The following is a 26,609-nucleotide window of genomic DNA, read 5'->3' as shown; positions in this document are numbered from 1 at the left end:
GCCACTAAAAGCTGCTCAGTCTTTCTGAAAGCTTTAGTTTTGTCCAAGTAGAAGCATAGCTGTCTGTGTATGTCCAAAGAATGCAAAAGTCTCTCCCCTTTATTCTGTGGGTTTGGGTAAAAAGTAGGTAAATGAATGGTTTGGTTAAGATCCACACTGGACACTACCTTAGGCGTAAATGTTGGGTTTGTCCTTAGAAAAACCCTGTCCGGATGGAAGATAATAAAAGGTTCCACAGCCATTAATGCCTGCAACTCTGAGACTCTTCTTGCTGAAGTTATTGCTAGGAGCAGAGCTGTTTTCCATGATAAGAAATTTATCTCAGCTGTATTGGCTGGCTCAAAAGGAGGCAGTGTGCGTTTTTCCAAGACAAAATTGAGGTCCCATGCAGGTATTGGTGCTCTCCTTGGAGGTCTTATGTTTTTGTCCCCCCTAAGGAACTGCCTAAGCAATGGATGTGAAAAAATAGGTGGGTCTGTATTGTAATGAGCTGAAATGGCAGAGGCATGGATCTTAATTGATAAGAAGGATAGGCCTTTGTCCAGCATCTCAGTTAGATATTGTAAAATCTGAGGAATATTTGGAACAAGCGTGTCAATTCCTTGTGCCTAGTTCCAAGCACAGAATCTCTTCCATTTTTCTGCATAAGATTTTCTGGTGCTGGGCCTCCTGGCCTCCAAAATAACATCCATAACCGCTTTAGAGAGAGGTGTATTCTGAATGGTTACACTATCCACCATGCAGCTAGATTTAGGGTTCTGAGTTGGCTGTGCAGGATCTGATTGTTTTGTTGGGTCAGTAAATGAAGAATGTGAGGCCATGTCCAGACTGGGCCTTGAGACATGTTCCTTAGGATTGGGTACCAGTGTTGGCGTGGCCAATCCGGGGCAATCAATATCATTTTTGGCTTCTCTTGTCTGACCTTTAGGAGTACCTTGGGGAGGAGAGGCAGTGGAGGAAAGGCATATACTGTAAGGTTGTTCCAGCTGAATGACAAAGCATCCACTTTCCATGCTTGTTTGTGATAAGTCCTTGTGCAGAATCTCTGAAGTTGGCAGTTGTGAGGGGAGGCAAAAAGATCTATGTCTGGGCATCCCCATTTCCTTGTTAACATGCTGAAGATTTGTGGATCTAGTTTCCACTCACGAGGATCCATGAGGTTTCTGCTTAGTTCGTCTGCCAGAGCATTTGTTTTTCCTAGCAGGAATTGTGCTTGCAGGTGTACTTGGTAAGTCAATGCTGTGTTCCACAAAATCATGGCTTGTCTGCAGAGGGGGTAGGAATGTGTGCCCCCCTGCTTGTTTATGTACCACATAACTGTGGTGTTGTCTGACTTTATCAGCAGCTGTCCTGGATGAAGTAGGTCCTTGAAGGCTGTCAGGGCATTTTGTACAGCTAGCATCTCTTTTTGATTGATATGAAGATGCCTTTGGCTTGGGGGCCATGTGCCCTGAATACATATTCCTGCCATGTGGGCCCCCCAGACATAATCTGATGCATCTGTTGTTAATGTTTGCCTGGCTGTGGGTAAAGTGAATGGCTGTCCCTTGTTGTGGTGACACGCCTGTGCCCACCATCGAAACTCCTGTTGCAGGCAGGGAACGAGTGAAATTAATGATTCCAGGCTGTGGCAATGTTGAGTCCAAACACTTTTTAGATACCACTGATGTTTCCTCATATGCAGTCTTGCATATGGAATTAGCAGAATGCAGGAGGCCATGCAGCCCAGAGACTGCAGAATTTTTCTTAGAGATAACTGGGTCTTTCTTGCCATGCTTTCAAAGTAAGAAGTCAGTTGCCTTTGTTTGCCTGGCGTGAGATAAGCCTGCACCCAGGAATATTATCTCTTGAGAGGGTACTAGTTTTGATTTCTTTTTGTTTACTGTGTACCCTAGGCAAATTAGTAATCTTTTTACAAATGCCAGATGCTTTAGTAGAATGTCTTTGGTCTCTGCTTGAATAAGGCAGTCGTCCAAGTAGGGATATATTTGAATAAGGCAGTCCAAGTAGGGATATATTTGAATTCCTCTTTGTTTGCAAAATGCAATTACTGGTGCCAGGCATTTTGTGAAGACCCTGGGTGCAGTAGATAAGCCAAAGAGCAGTGCAGAGAATTGGTAGTGCATTGAGCCAGCTATGAATCTGAGGTATCTTATGCAAGATTGTCTGATTGGGACATGCAGGTATGCCTCTTTGAGGTCCAAAGTTAAAAGTCAAGCCTTCTTGCCCAGCATGGGCAGAAGCTGCTGCAGAGTCAACATTTTGAATTTCGGAACGTCCAGAAAAGTATTCAGAATAGACAGGTCCAGAATTGGTCTCCATGCTTTGTCCTTTCTTGGTACTAAGAAAAGTCTTGAGTAAAATCCTTGTCCTTGCTCTTGTTGTGGCACTGGCTGAATAGCCCTCATGTCCATGAGAGATGAAACTTGTTTTTGTGCCTCTGCCCATTGATTGTGTGGCAGGTCTGACATACCTTTTGCCTTTGGAAGGGTGTGAAAGTGGAACCTGTAGCCCTGAGAGACTATATTTAAGACCCATTTGTCCTGGGTGATCATGTGCCAATTTTGTGAAAAAAGTGCTAGCTTCCCCCCTAAGGGTTCTGCCAAAAGATAGATGCTTGGCATTGGCAGAGGGAAGTCATTGGGACTGTTTCCTATATGGTTGTGATTTGTCTTCTCCGCTTTTGGAGGTAGAAGCACCCGATTGTTTGGGCCTGTATGAGCCCTGGGGCTGTTGTCTGCCTCTAGGGCATCTGTATCTGCCTCTTTGTAGCCTGTCTGACACGGGAAAGGACCAATTCTTAGAAGGCCAGTTCCTGCTAAATCTGGGTGGCTGGACCCTCTAAGAAATCCTTTACTGTCTGCATAGATTTAGCTTTATCCTCCATTTTCTTCAACACCTCTTCTGCCTTAACATCAAACAAAGTATCATGCTGTAATGGAGCATCCAATAATTTTGATTTAACATGATCAGGCAGAGTCTGTTCCTTTAACCAAGCATGCCTTCTAATGACAGAAACTGTTACAGCGGACCTGCAAGAGGCCTCCAGTGAATCATAACCACATTGCAAAGTATGTTTTCCCACTTGTTCAGCTGCATGCAATAAATCCTGCATTTCCTTGTTCTCAGAACAATCAGAATTTGTCAACATTTTCTGTTTTAGCAGAGATATTAAGAATTGCTGATATTTAAGCAAAGGAAACTGACAATTTAAAGCCCTTACATCCAAGGTAGCAGAAATGTAAACTTTTTTCCCCCATCTGTCCAGTGCCCTAGAATCTCTATCTGAGGGGACAGGGTTTTTTGCAGTAGCAGCCTTGACCCCTTTGGGACCCTGAGAAATAGTTTCTGGGTCAGCAGCAGGGTTTTTATATAGAAATTTGTCTGGCTTAACAGGTGCAGGAGGTAAAGAGTCGGGAGGTATGCCGAACTCTGAAAATACATCATCTACAATGTCTAGAACAGGTGGAAGAGCAAGAGGTCTGTGCTGAGGTAATAAAAGAAAGTCTCTGAGCCTTTTCTTAGAATCTGAGTAATCTTGGCTCTCCCAGTGGAAATGCTCCCTCATGGTATGCAGGGTTTCCCCAAAGGAGTAATCCTCAGGAGGAGAAGGTGAAGAGATAGATTCTTCAGCACCAGAATCCTCACAGGGAGGAATAGAGTATCCCTGTTCTGAAGAGGAGTCAGAGGAAATGGAAACCTGATCAGAGGAATCATATTCAGTGTCTTGCCTAGGCCTCTTATCAGGAGGGGGACGGGAACCCCTGATCAAAGTAATTAGGTCTTCGACCATTTTGAGCATCTGTTTCCTAGGCATGGAAGTCTGTCCTGGAGAATGATGTACTTGTTTCCTTGTCTTTAAAACTGTTTTAGTCTTTGTCTTGGATGCTGAAGTTGGCTTGATATAAAGCTGTGTAGGTTTGAAAACACCCTCAGAAGCTGATGCCTGCTCAGCGGCTCTGGATCCATCTGAGGGATTAGTTTCCGAAGGCCCAATACCTTGAGTATCCAGAGGCCTAGTTGTCTCCACGTGGGAGTCGGAGGCGGCCTGTGGCGCTGAGGTAGCGGTTGACAGGGGCTGCGAAAGTGCCTCACTGAGAACCGGCGACTGGCCTAGAAGAGGCTTCGTCATCGGTTTTGGACCTCGGATGCCTGTCCTTTTCATTTTCCTTGCACTTTTTATGAACTCCGGTCGTCAGCTGTTCCGACGGCATTATATAGTTAAACCTTCAGCCAAAGTAATGAAAAGCAAAATTGTACTGACGCTTAATAGTGCGTTGGTTAAATCTAGCACAAAACCGACAACTAGCAACGTCGTGGTCAGGGCCTAGGCAAGGAATACAGTAAGAATGAAAATCCTTATGAGGTATTTGCTTCCCACAAGAAATACAATTGTTAACTTTTTCTGACATTGGTCTGGAGCAAGAAAAAAGTTTCTCCAACGGGGTACTTAGCTTTATAGAAGACTTCGGATCTGAAATTCAATTTTGAAAATCTCAGAAGTCGGCCGACCGGCACTTGCGAACTGCTTTTGCTTCGGGCACTGCGTGGCAAGAAAGACTGAAGAAAATGGCGTCGGCTGCACCTTTTATACCGCTGGCGCACTGACGTCAGGGAAGAGGCGACAGCAACCGACGTCGGACCAGGACTTTGGAATTCAGGCCGACTGCGGGTGGCCCGCCAGCCAGCAGGATAACCCAAGTGTAATGACTGCAACAGTGAAACACGATGAACATCTGATAGTGCATGCAGCCTGCTTTGAAGCGTAGGTATCTTCTGCAAGATTCCCTGACTGGGATGTGCAGGTAGGCTTCCTTTAAATCCAGTGTTGCCAACCAGGCATCCTTGCCTAACATAGGAAGCAACTGGTGAAGAGTTAGCATCTTGAATTTTGGGATCACCAAGAAGGTGTTTAGGATAGAAAGTTCCAGGATAGGATGCCATGAGTTGTCTTTTCTGGGAACCAGGAAAAGTCTTGGAGTAGAAACCTTGTCCCTTTTCCTCTTCTGGTACAGTTTGAACAGCCCTTATACTTGAGAGAGTACTTGCTTTTGAGCCTCTGCCCACTGATTTGGGGGTAGATCTGGCCAACCGTTTGGGGTTGGTAATGTGTGGAAGTGAAATCTGTATCCTTGGGAAAATATATTTAAAACCCATTTGTCCTGGGTAATTAGTTCCCAGTTTTTTGTCTGCAGAGCAATCTTTCCCCCTAATGGAGCAGTCAGTTGAGAAGGGCTTGGAAATTTTAAAGTTAAGTCATTGAGACAGTTTACCATAGGGGGGGGAGTCTTACTACTCCCTGATTTGGAAGTGGGAGCCCCCACTGCTTAGTCCTGTGCGTACCTTGGGACTGAAGTCTGGGTGCTCTGCTAGTTCTGGGTTTGGACTGAGAAGGCCTGGAAGAGGCAGGAAAGGACCAATTCTTAGAGGGCCAATGCTTACTAAATCTTGGTGGCTGTACCTGTAGGAAATATTTAACAGTATGCATAGATTTAGCTTTTTCCTCCATCTTTTTAAGTACTTCTGCTTTGTTGCCAAACAGGCAGTCCTGATTTAAGGGAGCATCCAGCAATTTAGCTTTAACATGATCTGGCAAAGATTGCTCCTTAAGTCAAGCACGCCTTCTAAGTACAGACCCAGTTACATCAGCCCTGCAAGATGCCTCTAGTGAATCAAAACCACATTGCAAAGTATGTTTTCCAACTTGTTCAGCAGAATGCATTAAATGCTGTAAATCCTTATTTTCAGCACATTCAGGAATCAACATCATTTTCTGTTTAAGCAATCCAATAATATGCTGTTGATACTTTAACATACGAAACTGGCATTTTAAGGCCCTGAGAGCCAGGGTTGCAGAAGTGTATACCTTCTTATCAAATCTATCCAGCACCCTGGAATCTCTATCAGAGGGGGTAGGATTTTTGGCAGTAGTAGCCTTAATGCCCTTGGGTCCCTGTGAAATGGTCTCAGGATCCACAGTAGAATTTTTAAAAAGGAACTTGAGAGAGTCAGGAACCCTGTAATATCCATCAGGTTTTCTGGAAGCAGGAGGTAAAGAGTCAGGGGCCAAGTTAGATTAAGAAAAGGCATCATCAACAATGTCAAGTACAGGGAGGATAGCTAAAGGACTGTGTTGGGACAGGAGTAAGAAATCCCTAAGCCTCTTTTTCGAATCTGAGTAATCCTGGCTTTCCCATCGAAAATGCTCCCTAACAGTACACAAAGTTTCACCAAAAGAGAAATTCTCTGGAGGGGAAGCAGAGGAAATAGAGTCCTCTGCATCAGAATCCTCATAGGTAGATAAGGGTAAATCCTGGCCATCAGAGGAAATAGAAATTTCAGAATCCTGATCAGAAGTATCATAAGCAAATTCAGTCTTACGTCTCTTAGAGGGGGAAGGTTGGCTTCCCCTGATTAAAGTAATAAGGTCTTCAGCCATTCTTATAATTTGTTTTTTAGGCATAGAGGCCTAACCATGCGGTCTGGGGGTCGGTTTTCTAGGCATGGTTCGAGTTTTAGGCCCTGAAGAAGATGGCGTCAGTTTAATATGCAAGTCAGTAGGCCTGAATATACCCTCAGAAGCCGGTGCCTGCATAGCAGCTCCGGATCCATCCAAGGTAGAGACATCTGCAGGTTCCACAGTTGAAGCATCTCGCAGCATATACCGGACTCTGAATGGGTCTCAGTAGAGGTCTGCGAATCTGAAGTAGCGGATATCAGGGGCTGTGAAAGTGCCTCACTGAGTACCAGCGAACTGGCGACTAGCTTAGGAGAAGTGTCGTCGGCAGCTTTGGACCTAGGCGGCCTGTCTCTGTCTTTATCTTTGCGTTTTTTCAAAATGTCGGTAGTCTGGTTGCTTACCGAAGACATATCTGGATAATTGAACAGAGTACCAAAATATTTAGAAGCATAAATATACCAACGATGAATAGTTTGTTGTTTAAATAACGCACAAAACCGGCAGCGAGGTACATCGTGGTCAGGGCCTAGGCAAGGAATACAGTACGAATGAAAATCTTTAGGAGGTATTTGCTTTCCACAAGAAATACAATTACTGACTTTAGCTGACATCAGCTTAGAGCAAGAAAAAGTTTCCCCAATGGGGTACTTAGCTTTAACTGAAGACATTGGTTCTGAAACTCGAAAACGAAAATTTCAGGAGTCGGCCGACCGGCACTTGCGAACTGCTTCTGCTTCGGGCACCGCACGGCAAGAAAGAATGATGTAATGGCATCGGCTGCATGCTTTATACCTCTGACTACCTGACGTCATGGAAGATGAGACAGCAACTGACGCAGGACCCAAGACATTGATAATCAGGCCGACTGAGGCCTACTGCAAGCAGATAACCCAAATGTGATGACTGCAACAGTGAAACATGAAGAACATCATATTTCTTAACTGTTTTAAGAATTTATTTAAAATATGCAGAGCCTAAAGACGGGCATTCATTTTCTTCTAAGGTAAACTTCATTAACCAAATGACAGGATTGTTACATATTTCTAATTTATCATATCTGATACACTTATAAGAATTTAATATATTCTGTTCCTCAATGGTTTTGTTTTGACTTGTGTAAATTGGGTCTATCCAGAGTGCAACAGAATTAAAATCTGAAGTAAGAGAATAAGATTACACATATGGGAAGCTAATACCACTATACTCCTATAACTTACATGATTTCTATAAGCAATTCCCAGCTTTTTAGGATACCATAAGAATAAAGTTAACATTTTTTTCAATTTTCTTGAAAAGCTTTGCAATATACATAATTTTGGGAATATAATCATTTTAATAAGTACTAATCTATCCTGAAAAAAAAAACATAATTCCATTTTAACAAGAATAACACAAATTGTGTTTTCAAAATTATTAAAATTGCACTCACATCATGATAGATTTTTATTCCTAAATATTTTTAGTTCTTTTTTTCCATTATATTTATCTTTAAACTTTTTAACTAATTTAACACTAAAGTTTCAGTTTTATTATTAAATTACAGCAGCATTACTGACTGAATATCTTTTTTTAACACAAGAATCCCCAGTACAATTTTTTGAGTGGCTCAAGTTGAAGTCTCGTCTCTCTTTACCAAGCAGTTGAAATTCTCACAGGAAAATGACAGCTTTTGAAGAACTTAAAGCTATAAATCTTTTCTCTGACCATTAGTGAATAAAGTTAGCTAACATGCTTCTCTAAATTTTAGTTTTCTGATTATAATTTTGGTCAGAGAAAGGTTTTCAGTCACAGAGCTTTCACCAGTTGCTGCTCTAAGTTAGTCATCTTGATCACGCCTCCGATAGGGATATCTTCTCATCACTTGCCTAGTGGCAGCTGCTATAGAAACAGCAATGAAGTGTCAAAATAATACTCCAGAAATATTAAAGAATTCAGAAAAGCCTCAGTCACTGAAGAAAGGAGGTCAGCAACTAACGTTCTCATACTGTCAAAGGAAGCCAATAGAAACTTAGACATATGAGACAAACAATTCACTAAACTAAGGACTATGGTGACACAAGTATAAACTATTTCCAAAATTATCAAAGGTTTTCTCATCTTTGTCAGAAAGAATAGGGTTAGCTGTTAGAAAATACTTGACAGAAGATGGTTTTGTGAAAGAAATCACTCATGGTCTGATGTAGGGTTAAAAATGACATCTGTGGTTCTGAGGAACCTTATATAATTTATCAGATTTTAGGGGGTCAAGCAGCTGACAGTCAGGCAAACTGATGGATTCTAAGTAAGCATCCTCTAATGCTAGCAAAACAGGAGGGAGGCTGAGGAAAATTCACCTATAACAAATCATAATATATTTGCTGAGATTCATTTCTTTCTTTCTGCTTTCACTGAAAGCACTTCTTCATTCTGGCAACAGTTCTTGAAAAGGATAACTTCTCACATGGGGAAAAACTTTCTTCATAGTCAGATTCCACATCCTTTGGGGTAGGAGCTTGAGACAGACAATCTAAATATAATTCCTGTCCTCTGACTAAGAATCACAACCTGAGAGAGAGAGGAAATAGTTTTCTTTTTAAATTCAGTGAAGACTGAAAGGCTTGAAATAAACCATTATCAACCCTCAAACAATATTTCCTGTCTATCCTATGTGATACAGGAGATGAAAAATGCCCAACTTTAAGTTTTCTTTTCCTGGAATAATCTCCCAAAAATAAGACAGACCCAATAAATGTCCCTTCCCCTGCCAGGGAATCAAGCTTCTCAGAGTGACTTTGAGAAAGAGCATCATCGGCTCCTTCCTTCGATACTTATTAGTGTGGCTCTCCCTTGCTCAAAGAGCACATCCAAACAGCCATACAGGATGTGCCTTTCTCACAGTCCTTAATGACTTCATGAGGAGCAACACCAGAGTGAATGAAAGTGATGGGCAGTCTGAGGTACCTGTAAAGGCCACATCAGAGTCACTTAACTGTCATCTGAGATAAAGAGGAAGCCAGCTTCAAGACCAAAGATTCCCTTTCAATTTTTTTTCTACTTGCATATCAGGATTAGAAGAACCAAAGTAGTACAAGCCTGGTCCATGAAGTGCCTGACAAGTGGGTAGTGAAGTCAGTATTACATCCTGACTAAAAACAATACACAAAGTAGAACATTTTCAGTAACCATCACCAAAAAACAATAGTTATACTTTCCCTCTCAAAAAATGGTAAAATGTAAGTTTTTTTCCCCCCAGTACAGTACTTATCTGCCCAAACCTGAAGAAGCACTAGCCAAACATAACTCAGCTGAAGACTTCAGGGATGAGCAAAATTTGGCAGCAAGAAAGTTCTTAAGGCTTGGTGCCGTAAACACGGACTTTGTAATGCTCTCCTTGTGCTGTTCAGTAGTTAGTGCACACGGAAGGTACCCTAAAGCTTTGGTAGATGGCCAGCTGTCCTGTCCTTGGCAGGATTGCCCTAAATCTTTGGCAGATGGCATTGTCCTGTCCTTGGCAGGATTAGACCCATATAGCTTAGACTAACAGTGATAATGACGAACATCTTAAGATAATCATATTTGCAATTTTAAAAGGGATAAAAATATATTAAGAAAATGCTCTTAAAAAGTTATCATCATCCTAAAAGTCACATTATAAAGCAATGCATGAAAATTAAAAACTTACTCCTAAATTAATTATTCCTGCTTCAGAAGAATTTTTCAAATGCTCAGTAGAGATTTGTTCTGCTCGCATCAAATACTCTGCCGTCTTTTTCTTAACTGCTTCTCGTCGTGTTGAATTTGATTCACCTGTAAACAATTAACAACTACATCATATTCTAGAAATTATTTTTTTCAATGCAACATGGCATTTGTTAGCAATTTCCTAAATCAACAGAATCTAGGTAGAGGCTGCAGTAGAGTGTTTTTTAATGTTCTCTAATGCTTAACACGTGTTAAATTATAGCTCAAGACATAGGCAAACATACATCAATAAAAAGGAAAACAAACCATATTAACATGTTTCCAATTACAAACATTATAATTCACATATCTTCTTTTTTATAACCATCATCAGTCGAACATTACATAAATTGCTGAATTCCTGCCTTCCCCTCAGACCTCCCTCAAACTCCTGAACATTATTCTGCACATTGTTCCTACAAATTAAATTAATTTCTATGTAATTTGCTCCTTCCCTTTTCTAAAGATCTCACTTCAGCTGTTTTATCTCTGTTACAATATTCAATACAGTAGCGAGTCAATTATCCAAACTAAGCGGGACCTAGGGTAGTTTGGATACTCAAATTATTCGGATAATCAAACATATAATCTTCTTTTTTTTTTTCTGCATGCAGGAATACACTTTTCAACCATTCAGCGATTCCAATGGACAATAAAGTATATTTTTCACACATGAGCTGGCTACAAGCTCAAGAAACATGCTCAGGCAAATGCATACAATGTTTACATTTTCAGACTTTATGATTTTTCCCACCCGAAAACTTTGGAAGGCTGGTTCTGATAACTGACTGTTCTGAAAATCGACGTTCAGATAATCTAAGGTCTACTGTACTTCAAATACAGCTGGTTTAGATTTTGATTTCCATTTTCTAGTAAGTGCTTTTTTGGATGCCACCAGAATTAAACTTAACAAGGCCTTACTATTTCTAAGCAATTTAGATCCTATGTCCCAGCTCAAAAAAATAATTTCTATAGTTACAACAATTTGCTCACCCAATATTTCTGACACAGTACTCTGTAGGGAATTTTAAAAAATTGCCAATCTACTGTTACATGTATGAAACTTAATTGTGTAGCTGCAAAATATCCCTTTAAAACAAGTAATCCTAAACCACGTCATTCAGTTTTTCAGGATCAACTTAACTCTTGCCCTCTTAACGCAACTAGATAAATTCCTTCAACTATTTATTACTGTCCACAACTTCTCCTCTAGTTGAAAAAATAGGTCGGACACCCTGTATAAAAAACTAGAAGAACTAAAAACAACTTCACAGCTTGAATTTTACTATCCATATCCATAAATAAGAGCTTCCAGCTTCTCAGTTTTATATTATCTTTTGCTTGGTCTCTTCCTATATAACCTTAGCTGCCATAATAGAAGCCTTTTTAATCCATACTCCTAAATAATTCATCTTATTGTGTCATAAGTATGTGCATTGCTGAACAAATTCAAATGCGGGTGCATAATTTACAGCCATAACTTTTGTTGCATAAGTTGTTGAGCTAAAAGTTTGTGCATTCTTGAGTTATCAAAAAATAATTGTTTAAAACAGCACGCTTTCTAAACACTTGCATGATATCCAGATATTCCATTATTTTCTCTTTAGCAATCTGCAGTTGCACCTCTTCTTGTTCTGTGAGATTCCCCTTACTCTACAGTCTGCAGTACTTTATCCACTGTCAACCCATCAATATAATTTGTATTACATCTTAACCATATCTCTTTATCTTAAATTTATAATTTATTTTTAAACTCCATTTTCATTTTATCCTACTCACCAGCTATAAATTCTGATGAAATTTCTATCTTCCCTAATAAACTTTTGAATAATTTCCAATACCCATTCTTCAAGTTCCTCTCTTTTTAAGAGGTAGGTGGGAACGTGCCAGTGTCTCATTTTTACTTCACTACCCTGCATTTTTATCTTAGTTTTTATTAGTGCATTATCTAAAACAATTATCGGATATGTGTCGAAGCTTTAAATTAAATTTACGTTTCAGTGAAAATACAATTCCTATCTAGCCTAGCTAAGTTATTATACCTTGCAGAACGGGAATAATATGTAAATTCTCTCTAATTTCCTACTAAATTCACATCTTCCATACCAATTATTTTCATAAATTTCTTCAGAAACCTACCCTTGCTTGTTATATTTTTTCTTCTAGGTTTTCCAAATACATCACTTTTGCAAATCAAGTTCCAGTCCCCACCTATAAGTAATATTCCCTGGTGAAAGCTGATCATTTCTCCCAAAATTTTCTGAAACTCCATAATAGCAGTTTTTTGGGGGCATATAAATACATGTCAGCATAATCCTTCTCCCATGCCAACAGCCCCGTACTACAACAAATCTACCATTATTATTGTTTTCCCTCTTCTATCAATGTTGAAGCTCCTCTAGCAATTAAAGGAGCACTCCACCCAAAAGTCAAGTTTTTCTTTCCAAAAAGGCACTTTCCTTCCCTGTAATCCAACACAACCATCTCAGCCCATGTAACACCTGTTAATCACAAGGATCAGATTTCTCACACTTGAATGTTGAACTACAGTTGTTATTTTGAAAAGAACAATTAACTCAGATACATTTTCAAGCTTGTCATTCAAACAGTACTTAAAATGCTGTAACAGAGGTGGTCACAAATGAAAATCATAGGGAGTAAAGTAATTAGAAAAGCAGACTGATGCTGACAGTAATAAGTGGCCACTGACAGCACTGTTGTAAACTGATGGGAGGGAAAACCATAGTAAATGATCTCCTCATCATACAGATTTCTTTCTGTCCTTCTAAAATGACATCAGGAATGACTGTAAAACACAAGTATGCTACCCATGGCAGCTTCCTTTAAGGTCATTGTGGGTTATAACAGATTAGAAAATAATAGCAACTACTTACTTTGATACAAAGATATTAGTAAGAAAAAAAATCAAGATTTGCTGGCATTTTTTTTCAGTTTCTGACTGCAGTTATCAAGTTACTCCCCTTTTCCTTTGTCCCTGATATTCTGCTGAATATCCATCTTGAAATCATTTCTTTATCAAATTCACATGCTCATTTCTTTGCAAACATGTCTCCTACAACATTGCTATCTGCACTCAGTATTTATTAATATAATTCAATACTATACACGCAAGGCCATTTACACTCCCAGGTAATATGAATACTGTAACCATTATGATGAGAAGTTATTCTTCCTACCTGTTATACATAAAAGTATTTCCAATTTTTGTGTTATATGCACACCCCAATGCTTGGCAGACTGGTCTTTCATACAGTTGTTTCTTGTCATCTCCATTTGAACCTATGTCACATTTTTCAACATTTTTGTTTTAATGAAAGCCCTCTGACAAAAAAATAAATAAATACATTTTCAGAATGCCCCATAACATATTAGCATTGAACAAATACACACAACTATGTACATTTTCAAAGAATGAAGTTTAGCCCTTAAGACAGGAACAGCTGCCTCATATCAACAACAGCATACACAGGCATCAAGCAACTATAAGGTTACTCATGCTAAAGCTCATGGTATAGACTCTGCTGTCAGATACACTGACGTGTAGTTCTTTTTTTTATGATTATTCCCCTCCCAGGTGTGAAAAAACAGCTTGTATGCTTTCAGAAAAAAATAAGTTTTAGCCATAAAAAAACTGCACTATCCTTGAACAAAAGTAAATTATACCCTGTTCTATTAAAAGCATTAAAGTATTAAGGCTGTTACAGAAGCTGCTGTCTCTTTTTCACTTCCAATACTTTTGAACTTTACTTTCACTGAACTACTTGCCCTTGTAACTTCAAATTCCGCATTTCCCTCACAAAGAATGCTCAAAACTCTTAAAATTAACTGTTTACACCTGCACATAGCTTGTCTCCATGGAAACAGTCAGCAAAGAGAAAAAGCAACTCTGTAGATGCATGAAGGAATCTTTGTCAATTTCACTCAGCACAGAACAGAATGCACAACTTCTTTAAACTGTGGACTTCCTGACTACTACTAAAGATTTGCTAAAGGAGAAAAGCTAATATCATTGCAAATGCAAAAAAAAAAATAGCACTTCTCATGGCATACATAATTTTGTTTTATTTTTCAAGGCTACTTGCTTTCAAAAACATTTGTTAACAGATTAAGCCATGAGCATTAGTCCAGACATTCAGCTTTGCAAAAATAAAAAAAAATCTAAATTCTAAATATAATCAGTGCAGTTTTACACCCCAACCCTATCCAACAATCCATGATCACATTAAATTAACTTAAACTTGCTTTTGTCCAGCTTTTCTTTTCTTATTACATTGTAAAGCCTATATTTCTTAAAATTAAAAAAGTAATTGTCTGCATTAATATCTTTATCACACATAACAGTGAAAAGATTCCCACCACTCCTACATTTAAAATACCCCTGACTATAGACTACACAAAACTGTTTTACTATTATCTATGAACCTATATAACATGCAGTTTGTATCATGAAATGTTTCATACAAATACTATTAAGAACAAAAATGCTTCACTTACAGTTACTTTTTTTCATTTTAGTGTCCTTCTAAACATTTAATATATAAAGTGGGGTATATGCTTTATAGTCCACAGACAAGTTTAACAAACTTAACAAAAGTCCAGTCATTCTCAGCTATGTTTTCTTTCAATGTCATATTTCACAAATGTGACTGACTTCTTATAAGCTCACATTTTTTCACTAATTTCAGTGTTGTTGGTATTATTCCTGTTCTTCTCCATCACCCAACCCAAACTCTGTCTCAAGTCCAAGGTACTCCCGATTCTTTTAGTCAACTCCTGTGCTTTTTTCCATTTCTCAAGCATCTTCCTTTGAGGCATTGAAAAATGTTTCACTGGAAAAGTCTCCCTATGAACTCTACTATCAGAAGAATGATAAGTACAGTCCCCTTCTTTTTGGTGTCTCACTGTATGTTTGATAAACTTTTGTATTTCCTCCTTAGCCTGTTCTGCATCAAAGAAATGTCTTTGATCGTTAAAGAAAAAATATTCTGAAGACAGCTAGATACAGCAGTTTGACTCTCGCACCTGCCTCTTAACATTCCCTGATTAAAGGGATACATTTGCTTCTCTTCTGCTTGGTATACAATGAATAATCATTTTCCACAAACATTCTGTTGTCTCTAATTTTAATACTTTTCCCTTCTGCCACAGTTTTGTTAGGATCAAGTATTTCTGCTGGTAAGACTGCATCTTTACTAATACAGGTCTTGGTTGCTTTCTCATGGTTAGGTTTGGAGCATACACTCTCTGGGATCTTTCACTTAACAAATCCTGATGTGGAATACCAGCCCAGTTGCTTATTTCTGCCTTCATAAAATTAAAAGTCTGTTCCTTCTAGTTTCTCTGGTACAGCAGAAAATCTCAGGTTTTCTCTGAGAATACTGTCTTCTAACTCTACCATTTATTAAACGGCCCTTCTTGAGAAGTCCCATACGCAGCCAGCCTTTTCTTCATTTCAACCTCTGATTTTTGCAGTTGTATCAGTTCATCTGAATAGTTAGTTAAAAGATTCTTCGATTTTTTTACAGACTTTGAGTTGATACACTCCTTCAATCTTTTATTTTATTTAATCACCTCTGAGTTCATTGGATTTTTTTTCTTCTAAATTACTGGAAGCCATCTTTGGTATCTAAGCTGAAGCTTAAACTGTTTTTTGCTTAACAACTTCAGGATTGTTTCCAGTGTTTTTCTTCACCTTTTCAGGTTGATTTTCTTTCAGGCTTACTAAGTTTTTTCTTTGCTGCCATCAACATAGTGTACTTACTAACCAATGACTGAATTTTACTCAGGCTGACAGATTTACTAACTCTTATTTCTCAGTTTCCTTTTTTCACACTGGGAGATTGACCAGTTTATAGTCATCTGGGAACTCGAATGTTCTACAATTTTGATAAAAAAATATTCTGACTATAGTGACTAAAGAACAGGCCTGCAACGCTATAATTCAGCTCTGGAAAAGAATTTCAAGCACTGTTAATGGTTTACTGTGTTCAAAAGAAACAAGAAAAAATATAATATAATATTTTATATATGTATGTGTGTGTGTGTGTGTAACTTTTTAGTGAAGTGTAGTAAAACCGAACCACAGATTATCAAACTCAAATGCTTAATTCTCAAAAGAATGACAATTTACAAAAAAAGAAAGGCGAAAGAAAAAATCTTTTTTTTGCAAAGGAGAAAACCTCCATGCGTACCCTGTACCCTGCTAAATATATACCAACACTGGCATCACACTACAGTTTGAACAGATGATTTTCAATTAGCTGCACTGACTTTTCTATGACTCAATGAAAGAACTATTCAAAGCAAGGTCTGTATCCTATACATACGTGTGTGTTGATCAACAAATTCATATATATATATATATATATATATATATATATATATATATATACACAAACACACACATATACGTGTGTGTGTGTGTGTGTATATATATATATATATATATATACACACACACACACACACACACACGCACACACGCACACACACACACACACGCACACACACACACTGGGAGTGCAGGGGGGCTTGCCTCCCTGCAAAAACATAAAAAAAGTTATATTTTCGTGTTTTCTTTTTTTTTTTGGATGTTCAAGTTTTCGGAAACTCAAAAGATATGACTGGAGATCATGATACAGTGCAGAATGGGAAATTTACCCTTCTTCTTACTGTAGTATGATCTCGGAGTTGGTATATTTAATCTGCAGGGGGTGTGGGGTGACTCATCTTGTAACATCGTTTTACTTGTGCATGGATTTTATTACTTACACAATCTGAATGTGTGGTAAAGGAGAGTATAGGGTAAACTATTGTCCAAGGTACCTCTGATCTCTGAAATTAGGTATCATGTTCCCATTAAGATCTGTTAAAAGAATAGAACGGATAATGGTAACTTCTTGGATGAGAAGTCCATGACATTAGTTTTCTTAGGGTTCATTAGTGGCATGTTAACTTTCCACTAGTACTACTTAACTTTAAAACTATCTCTCTTACTCCTTGTTTGACTCTATTCTCCACTTGGCTTTCTTTTTCTCCTCCCACTTCATCCTCCCACTGCTTCTTTACCTGTTAACTGTCTTAACTTGCTCTCTTTTCCACAACTAATCCCTTCCTAATTTTCCCTTATTCTTAGTACTCTACTTTTTCTTACCTCCTATCCTTGTTAACTTTATCTGACAAGTATTTTTTAACTTGTATAATGTTATTTCGGACTGTAATTGTGTGTTGCAGTAATTTAACTCATGTAGTAGTAATTTAAATTGAAGGGTTTGCTTGTTTTTTGTTTTTTACAAACTTTTTTACTAATTCTCTTATTTTTTGTATGCTGTTTTTTTCTGTATGTATTTTACTTCTGTGGAGCTTTTCTCCCTGGGCCGCTACTGAAAATGGAAATATCCCCAGCTAGACTAGCCCGGTCAACAAATGTAAAATAAATAAAATAAATTAAAAAATGTTAAATGAGGATCAGGTGCATAATTCAGTGCAGTTCTCATGCAACTTAATTTGCAGGTCATATTGGCTTGTACTGGATTTCAGGCGCAGCATATTATCTGCATACATTATTAATTTAAGATTAGGTAGTTCTAGGGGGAGATCAATGACAAAGAGAGAAGAACAGAGGAAGAAGCTGCAATCTTAAAAACTGTTGACAACAGCCCTGTTGTCAAAACATCAAAGAGTGAAGCAATACTAATTTCATGAACTTTAACTGTGCTCTGACTTCAGAATGGGAGATAATTCCGGTCTTTGCAATAGAAACCTTGAATATTTGGAGAAACTAAAAAAGAGGACATAGATACCTGTGAGTTAACTTTATCAAACTTCAACTGAGATAAATTTACTTTATACGTTTTTTAATGAATTCTGAATTAAGAAAGTGTTGGTTTACAGCTATTTACACAAGTCCATATGTAATCCATACTCAGGTGCCTTGTTTCCACGTTGATTCGAAAAGAAGTAGATGCATACGTCTGACATTTTTTTCCAGCAAGGCAGTTAAATGGTTAAGATCTCTAACTTTGATCCCTTCAGTTGGAACTAACACTAAAGTCCAAGTACACCAAATAACTATATGAGCACCTACATAGCTGTATGGACTCAGCAATACCTGACAGAACCAAATCATCTTCCCTCAAGGAAGAGTAAACCTGTCTGGTGAACAGAAGCAATAAATAAACTCTATAATAAAAGGAAAAAATAACTGTCCAGGACCAAGAAGGAGCAGGTTCCAAATTGGAAGCAATCTCTCCTTGTCTGAACAAGCAAATAAAGTCACTGGTGAAATACTCTAAGGCTAACTTTGAGTCCAAATTGGCCATATACACTAAGGATGATCACAAAGCCTTCTTCAAATATGTCCACAATCTCAAAGGTAACACCCAAATCTGCTCTGAACTCGTGGTCAAGAACATCACATACACAAACGCATAGATGTAGCCAACCTGCTGGCAGACAGGTTCAGTGAAAACTTCACCCTCCTGTCCCCCGTCAGTAAACCAGGATATCCCAAGCACCTGCCTCTCCTCATCGCCAGTGACCAGGTCTTTAATGCCCTCTCAAAGGCAAAAAATACAGTCTCCATGGAACCAAACAACATCCCTGGCTGTATCCAACACTGAGGAAGGGTCTTTTTTCCCGAAAGCTTTGTTACTTTTTAATAAAAAGTGAGTTTTCATCTCATTCGTGTTTGGATAGATGTATCCTACATGAGCTCAGGCACGAGCTCTCAGCTCCATTAGGCACCCTATTCAACCAAAGCCTGAGCATCAGCTTCATCATCCCAGTTGAATGGAGGACAGCCACTGTCATTCCTCTACACAAAGATGGAGCATCCACTAACCCAGGCGGTTATAGGCTCATCAGTCTAACTAGCCTGATCTGCAAGGCCATGGAAAGCACTACTCTGGACTTTATAAACAAGGACATGGGTAACCTCCAAATACTTGACCCCACACAGTTTGGTTTTGTCAAAGGGAGATCATGCCTGTTAAACTTGGTCAACTTCTTCAAAACAGTCACCAAAGTCATGGATGAGGGGATGATGGTGCACACCACCTACCTTGACCTAGCCAAACCTTTCAACACTATTCCCCACTTGGGCATAATAGATAAACTATTCCAGCTAGACATCACCCATATGTTACCAGATGGGTAGCTAACTGGTTCATTGATAGAACCCACTCAGTTAAAATAGGGGAAACGACCTCTAGTAGTAGACCCGCAACAAGCAGTGTATCCCAAGGATCAGTCTTGGAGCTTCTACTATTTGGGATATACTTTTCTGAGGTGCAAGCCAAAACCAGTGGTCTGTGGACAATCAAATTTGCAGATGACTACAAGCTGGGTGCTGTCTTAAATTCCCCTAGTGATGTGAACATCCTCCAAGAGGGCTTTACCCAAACTAATGACTGGTGCCAGAAGCATGGCCACAAACTGAATGCCAAGAAATGTATCATTATCCCCTTTGGGGAAAATGGCATCCCCACTAATTATCACATTAATGACAATGTACTAAGCACGCAATCAGTAGTGAGGGGCTTGGGCACCCAGGTTGACAGTAACCTGTCTTTTGACCACCATGTTGCCTCTGTTGTACAGAAGGCTTTGTACATGGCCCACCTCATAAATTTTGTCCAGAAACAAGGAGGGCATAACATCCCTGTACTCCTCCCTTATCAGGCCCATTATTGAGTACAATGCCCCCCATCGGCATGTACCTTGCCAAGCACATGCAGCAGCTGGAGAGACCACACTGGTTCTTGACCATGAAAATCCAGGTTCTCAAACACCTATCCTATACAGATAGGCTAAAAGCCCTGTCTCTCTACTCAGTCTCGTAGAGACTGCTCAGAGATGACCTGTGTCTGGCATACAAGGCCATCTCAGACTCAGCCTTGATGGAGTTGCTGCATATCTGTAAGTCAAACTCCACTCGCGTAACCCACATACAAGGCCTTAACCTGGTCTGTGACATTAATGGAACTTGTCGGCGGGATAGATTTGTGTCCCAAAGACTCCCTCTCCATGTCAAGCAGAGTACCTCTCTAGCCCTCTTAAGGAGGAACTTGGGACGACTGGATGGAAAACAGAAAATAAACCCCTGGGATCCCAACAGTGTCCCTGCTGGACAGGGGAAACAGGTGCTGACTTTGAGGGTACATAGGCGAAATTCTTGGCTAGGCTCATGAGGGCCTCCAGGCCAATAACCTAGTGTCATTCTATGAACTTATAGCTGCATACGCAGGGATTAAATACAAACATCTTGTCAGTCGCTTTACAAAGGTTTGGGTAAGCTTTTATAGGTAATCTATGTTTCTTTCTCCTCCTAAAAACATGTGGAGTGATTAGCTATTCTGTTCATGTCTACTACATTTACCCTTTCCCGTGTGTCCTAATGTTAGCTAATAAGGGTCCTAAACAGAACAGTTAATTTATGCAGTAAACTGAATAAAGTTAACTTATTCCTAACTTATAACTGGTGTAACATTTAAAATGTACTTCGCATTAGATTAAATTGGCTTGTGCTTTAATGAATCAGTTACATAGTATGAATGTAGTGTTTTTCAGCATTTTTGCTGATTTGTAGCTGTTGTTACAAATCACATTTTGTGGGCTGTTGGAACAGTTATTGCATACTAACATAGGCAATAGGGTTTTTAGGTTTATTTTCCAATGAACAGTTGGTATACAACACAATATTTAAAAAAATATTACAAAACATCATTTAAGTTTACTACATTTTCTCAAGTTCTAACATCTGAAGTGACTGTTTTAAGATAAGAAGTACCTTTATTGTACATCTACAAAACAGGAAACTCTGTATTTTGTCTTCCCCTTCATATTTACTAAAATTAAACTTGTTTTTACTTAATTCCTGCACTTTTAGTGAAAGAACTAAAACAAGAAAAAGTATTTTCTGGGTGAGTCTAGTATCTGTTAAAGTAAGATGTGAACTGACTGCTTCTTTTAAACCTATGAATTTTTCTCAGAACTAAGATGCTAGTACACAGTTTTTTATTTCCTCTGGATACAGAAAACTAAGTGGTAAATGATAATCCATCATTATTAATATCACACTGACTCATCACTTGACTGAAATTTGCTTAGAATGTGACTCTGCAGTATACTTTTGGTAAAACAGCCTAAATATATATACATGTACACAATAAAAATATAACAAAAAAGGAAAATGCAAGGAAGGAATCCAAGATTTTGACAGCATGGAAGAAACCAGATAGGCCAGGTGAGAACAATGGGACATAAATGGATGATGTGTTCTGCATAAAGAGCAATGGTTTGGCTTAGGGAAAAACTGGTGATAGAGGATATGAGGTTTGCAGGAGTACGTCAGAACTTCAGGAAAGGATGGATTGTCAGCAGACTGGAAAAGTAAGATAAGGTTGGAACTACAGAGGAAGTAGCACAAGGCCAGCAGAAAGGATAGTGTAACAGGAAGGGGAGGAGAAAAGCAGGCAGTAAGAAGGCATGGGAAGAGAATGTAGTACAGGCAAGAAGTGTGGCAGACAGCAAGCTGAAGACAGAAAGTAGGAGGTGCAGCCATAACAGATAAAAGGGCATGGAGAAGGAAACCAAGATGGAAGAGTAAAATGCAGATAACAAATGATAAGTGATGAAGAGGAGACAGAAGTAGTGGTGGCCATGCAGGAGCTAGCACCACATGAAATGCAGGAGGGAACAGACAGGGAGATTTATCCAGACAGATGGAAGGAACACATGGTGAAAGGCACTGAATAATGGAAAAGGCCTGTACAGAGAGACTACAAGGAGTCAGGTGTAACACAGAAAAGCAGACAATCAGCACAAATTGCGAACATAGGTGGGTAGTGGAACTGGTGGGAAAAGCTTGGAGCCAGGACAGGCAGGACTACTCATGCAGGCATGAACCAATATGGGAAGAGGACCTTGATGGTTGAACACAGCCATCAAGGAAGTCAGTAGTGGATGAAGAGGTCTTCAGGGGAGTACAATTTATACTCCTTTAAAGACATGATGTCAAGTTGCCAGGAATTTGACGAAATAAAGGATTTCATATATTTTTTTTTTTTTTTTTTTTTTTTACAGTTTATAAATAATTTGTCTGCTGACAGTTTTCAGAGAAACCATTATCACTGCTTAAAATGTGAGGTATGGGAGGAGTTAACAAAGGTGGTCACCAGGGATGGCACGAGCACACACTATAGTAGATGTAGATGCCAGCGACCTGTTAGAAGAAACAGATGAAGTGAAGCAAGCTGTGCTAATGAAATGGCAGGCAGACATCAAAAAAAGAGGATGGAGGTAGCACTCTTACCAGTATCAGCAGCCAGCATACTAAAGAAAAAGGATTACAGGGTATAACTGACTATAGCAGTGGACAAAGGAGAAGGGTCTTGTGACTGCTAGGAGAATGTAAGGAGATACGTCAGAAAGATCAGCATTATGCCAGGGACAAGCCCTATCTTAACCCAGAAAGAAGAATGATAGCTCAGAGTTAGGACAGAAAAATAAAACTACAAAGTACAGTTGTGTACCTACCATAAATGTAGATGTTCGAGTGTATTCACTGTTGCAGTCATTACTCTTGGGTTATCCTGCTGGCAGGCTACCCTCAGTCAGCCAGAATTCCAAAGTCTAGGTCCGGCGTCGGTTGCTGTCGCCTCTTCCCTGACGTCAGTGCACCAGGGGTATAAAAGATGCAGCCAACGCCATTTTCTTCAGTTTTTCTTGCACCAGATATCAGGTGCCCCCAAATTGGTAGGCGGGAAAAAAATATGCCAATAAAAATGCATGCACAAAAATAACATTTCCTTCATCTACAAGCAAATACACAATATAGGTTGTATAGGATAGAGGAGTGCAGATAAGTCCCAGCAAAGAAAAGGGGGATGGTGGATGGGTAACCTGGATGGCAACAGTGAAAACACTCGAACATCTACATTTATGGTAGGTACACAACTGTACTATGTTCATCATGTTTCACTGTTGCAGTCATTACTCTTGGGTTGAATCCCAAAGCTGAGGATGGGTGGCTGGGCTAAATAGGATTAGGAGAGGCTATGAGGGCCTGCAGAACTGCAGTGGCAAAGCCTGCTCTGGACTTAGAGTAAAGAGGTAAGTGGTAGTGCTTTGTGAAAGTGTGCACTGAACTCCAAGTTGCAGCCTCTAAGATATCTTTGGTTGGTAATCCTCTGAGGAAGGCTGCTGAAGTGACTGCTGCTCTGGTGGAATGAGGCCTAATGCCCTTAGGCACTGATTTGCCATGCTGAAAATAGCAGAAACGGATGCAATGGTGTATCCATTTAGAAATAGTCTGTTTTGAGATAGCCTTTCCTTGTGATCCTGCAGCATATGACACTAAAAGTTGCTCAGTCTTTCTGAAAGCTTTAGTTCTGTCCAAGTAGAAGCGTAACTGCCTGTGTATGTCTAAAGAATGCAGAATTTTCTCACCCTTGTTCTGTGGATTTGGATAAAAGGTAGGTAAGTGAATGGTTTGGTTGAGGGCCACACTTGACACCACCTTAGGCATAAATGTTGGGTTTGTCCTCAGAGAAACCCTGTCTGGGTGAAAAATGATAAAAGGTTCCACAGCCATGAGTGCTTGTAACTCCAAGACTCGTCTTGCAGAGGTTACTGCTAGAAGCAGAGCTGTTTTCCAGGATAAGAATTTTATATCTGCTGTTGATGCTGGCTCGAAAGGAGGCAGTGTGAGTTTTTCCAAAACATAATTGAGGTCCCAGGCCAGAATTGGTGCTCTCCTTGGAGGCCTAATGTTTTTGGCCTCTCTGAGGTACTGTCTTATTAAAGGATGAGAAAAGATAGGTGATTCCATATTGTAATGGGCTGAAATGGCAGAGGCATGAATCTTAATTGATGAGAAAGACCTTTGTTCAGCATCTCAGTTAAGTATTGTAAAATCTGAGGGATATTTGGTAGGTACACACGTGTCAATGCCCTGTTCCTGGTTCCAAGCACAGAATCTCTTCCATTTTTCTGCATAAGATTTTCTGCTACTGGGCCTCCTGACCTCCAAGAAAACATCCATAACAGCTTTTGAAAGAGGAGTGTTCTGAATGGCTACATTATCTGCCATGCTGCCAAATTTAAGGTCCTGAGTTGGCTGTGCAGGATCTGATTGTTTTGTTGGGTCAGCAAGTGAGAAGTTTGAGGCAATATCCATGCTGGACCTTGAGACAAGCTCTTTAGGATTGGGTACCAGTGCTGGTGTGGCCAGTCTGGTGCAATCAGTATCATTTTTGGCTTCTCTTGTCTGACCCTTAGGAGTACCCTGGGAAGGAGAGGCAGTGGAGGAAAGGCATATACTGTTAGATTTTTCCAGCTGAAGGATAGGGCGTCCACTTTCCATGCTGGCTTGTGATAAGTCCTTGTGCAAAATCTCTGAAATTGGCAGTTATGAGGGGAGGCAAATAGATCTATGTCTGGGCATCCCTATTTCCTTGTTATCATGCTTAAGACTTGTGGATCCAGTTTCCATTCATGGGGATCCATGAGGTTTCTGCTTAGTTCGTCTGCCAGAGTATTTGTTATTCCTGGCAGGAATTGTGCTTGCAGGTGAACTTGAAAAGCCAATGCTGTGTCCCATAAGGTCATTGCTTGTCTGCAGAGGGGGTAGGAATGTGTACCTCCCTGCTTGTTTATGTACCACAAGACCGTAGTACTGTCTGTCTTTATTAGTAGCTGTCCTGGATGAAGCAGGTCCTTGAAAGCTGTCAGGGCATTTTGAACAGCTAGCATCTCTTTTTGATTGATGTGAAGATGCATCTGGTTTGCAGGCCATGTGCCCTGAATACATTTTCCTGCCATATGGGCCCCCCAGGCATAATCTGATGCATCCGTTGTCAGTGTCTGTCTGGTTGTGGGTAAACTGAATGGAAGACCCTTGTTGTGGTGACAGGCTTCTGCCCACCATCGAAACTCCTGCTGCAGGCAGGAAATGAGTGCAATTACTGTCGCCAGGCTGTGGCAATGCTGAGTCCAAACACTTTTTAGATACCATTGTAGTTTCCTCATATGCAGTCTGGCATATGGAATTAGTAGAATGCAGGATGCCATGAAACCCAAGGCCTGCAGGATGTGGGTTTTTGTTGCCAATTTCTTGAAGTAAGAAGTCAGTTGCTTTTGTTTGTCCGGTATGAGATAAGCCTTCTGGACAGTTGTATTTAAGCTTGCACCCAGGAATATTATCTCTTGAGAGGGCACTAGTTTTGATTTCTTTTCGTTTACTGTGTAGCCTAGGCCAATTAGTAATCTTTTTACAAACACCAGATGCTTTAGAAGAATGTCTTTGTTCTCTGCTTGAATTAGGCAGTCGTCCAAGTAGGGATATATTTGAATTCCTCTTTGTCTGCAAAACGCAATTACTGGTGCCAGTAATTTTGTGAAGACCCTGGGCGCAGTAGATAAGCCAAAGGGCAGTGCAGAGAATTGGCAATGCATTGAGCCAGCTATGAATCTGAGGTATCTTCTGCAAGATTGTCTGATTGGGACATGCAGGTATGCCTCTTTTAGGTCCAAAGTTACGAGCCAAGCCTTCTTGCCCAGCATGGGCAGTAGCTGCTGTAGAGTCAACATCTTGAATTTTGGAACTTCCAGAAACGTATCTAGCATAGACAGGTCCAGTATTGGTCTCCAGGTTTTATCCTTTCTGGGTACTAGGAAAAGTCTGGAGTAAACTCCTTGCCCCTGCTCTTGTTGTGGTACTTGCTGAATGGCCCTCATGTCCATGAGGGCTGTAACTTGTTTTTGTGCCTCTGCCCATTGATTGTGTAGCAGGTCTGGCGTACCTTTTGACCTTGGTAGAGTGTGAAAATGGAACCTGTAGCCATGGGACACTATGTTCAGGACCCATTTGTCTTGGGTAACCATTTGCCAATTTGATGAAAAAGTGCTAGTTTTCCCCCTAAGGGGGCTGCCAAAAGAAAAGTGCTTGGATCTGGTAGAGGAAAGTCATTGGGGCTGTTTCCTGTAAGGCTGTGATTTGTCTTCTCTGCTTTTGGAGGTAGGAACACCCCATTGTTTAGGCCTGTATGAGCCTTGGGGCTGAGATCTGCGTCTGGGACACCTGTATCTGCCTGTTTGTGGTCTGTCTGACACTGGAAAGGACCAATTTTTTTGAAGGCCAGTTCCTCCTAAACCTGGGTGGCTGTACATGTAAGAAATCCTCGACTGTCATAGGTTCATAGGTAGATACTAGGCTATCTGCCCTAGGGCATTTATAAGCCTAGCCAGAGTGTATTTGGCTTCCGCCTCCCTGTTACATTAGGTCAAAGAAGGTATTTTTTAAGATTAGTTTACTATGCCTCTGTCTAGCAGGGACACAGAAGAGATCCCAGGGGTGAATTTGCGATTTCCCATCCACACGTCCAGATTTCGCTTGAAGAGGGTCAGC

At 40.0% G+C, this 26,609-nt stretch overlaps 1 protein-coding gene across 3 annotated transcripts in view; it reads right to left on the bottom strand.

Moving 5' to 3' along the window:
• Nucleotides 1-26,609, bottom strand: part of RPS6KC1 (ribosomal protein S6 kinase C1) — a 1,896,815-nt gene that overhangs the window by 750,053 nt on the left and 1,120,153 nt on the right. For all 3 annotated transcript variants that reach the window (XM_044055506.1, XM_044055508.1, XM_044055507.1), the window contains one exon: nucleotides 10,122-10,246. In XM_044055506.1, the coding sequence (XP_043911441.1) occupies nucleotides 10,122-10,246 (125 nt within the window). The remainder of the gene's footprint in view (nucleotides 1-10,121; nucleotides 10,247-26,609) is intronic.

This window comes from Protopterus annectens, chromosome 1.part2 (genome assembly GCF_019279795.1).
Source record: "Protopterus annectens isolate FY-2018-M chromosome 1.part2, PAN1.0, whole genome shotgun sequence".
Classification (NCBI taxonomy): domain Eukaryota; kingdom Metazoa; phylum Chordata; order Ceratodontiformes; family Protopteridae; genus Protopterus; species Protopterus annectens.
This window is presented reverse-complemented; position numbering and strand designations above follow the sequence as displayed.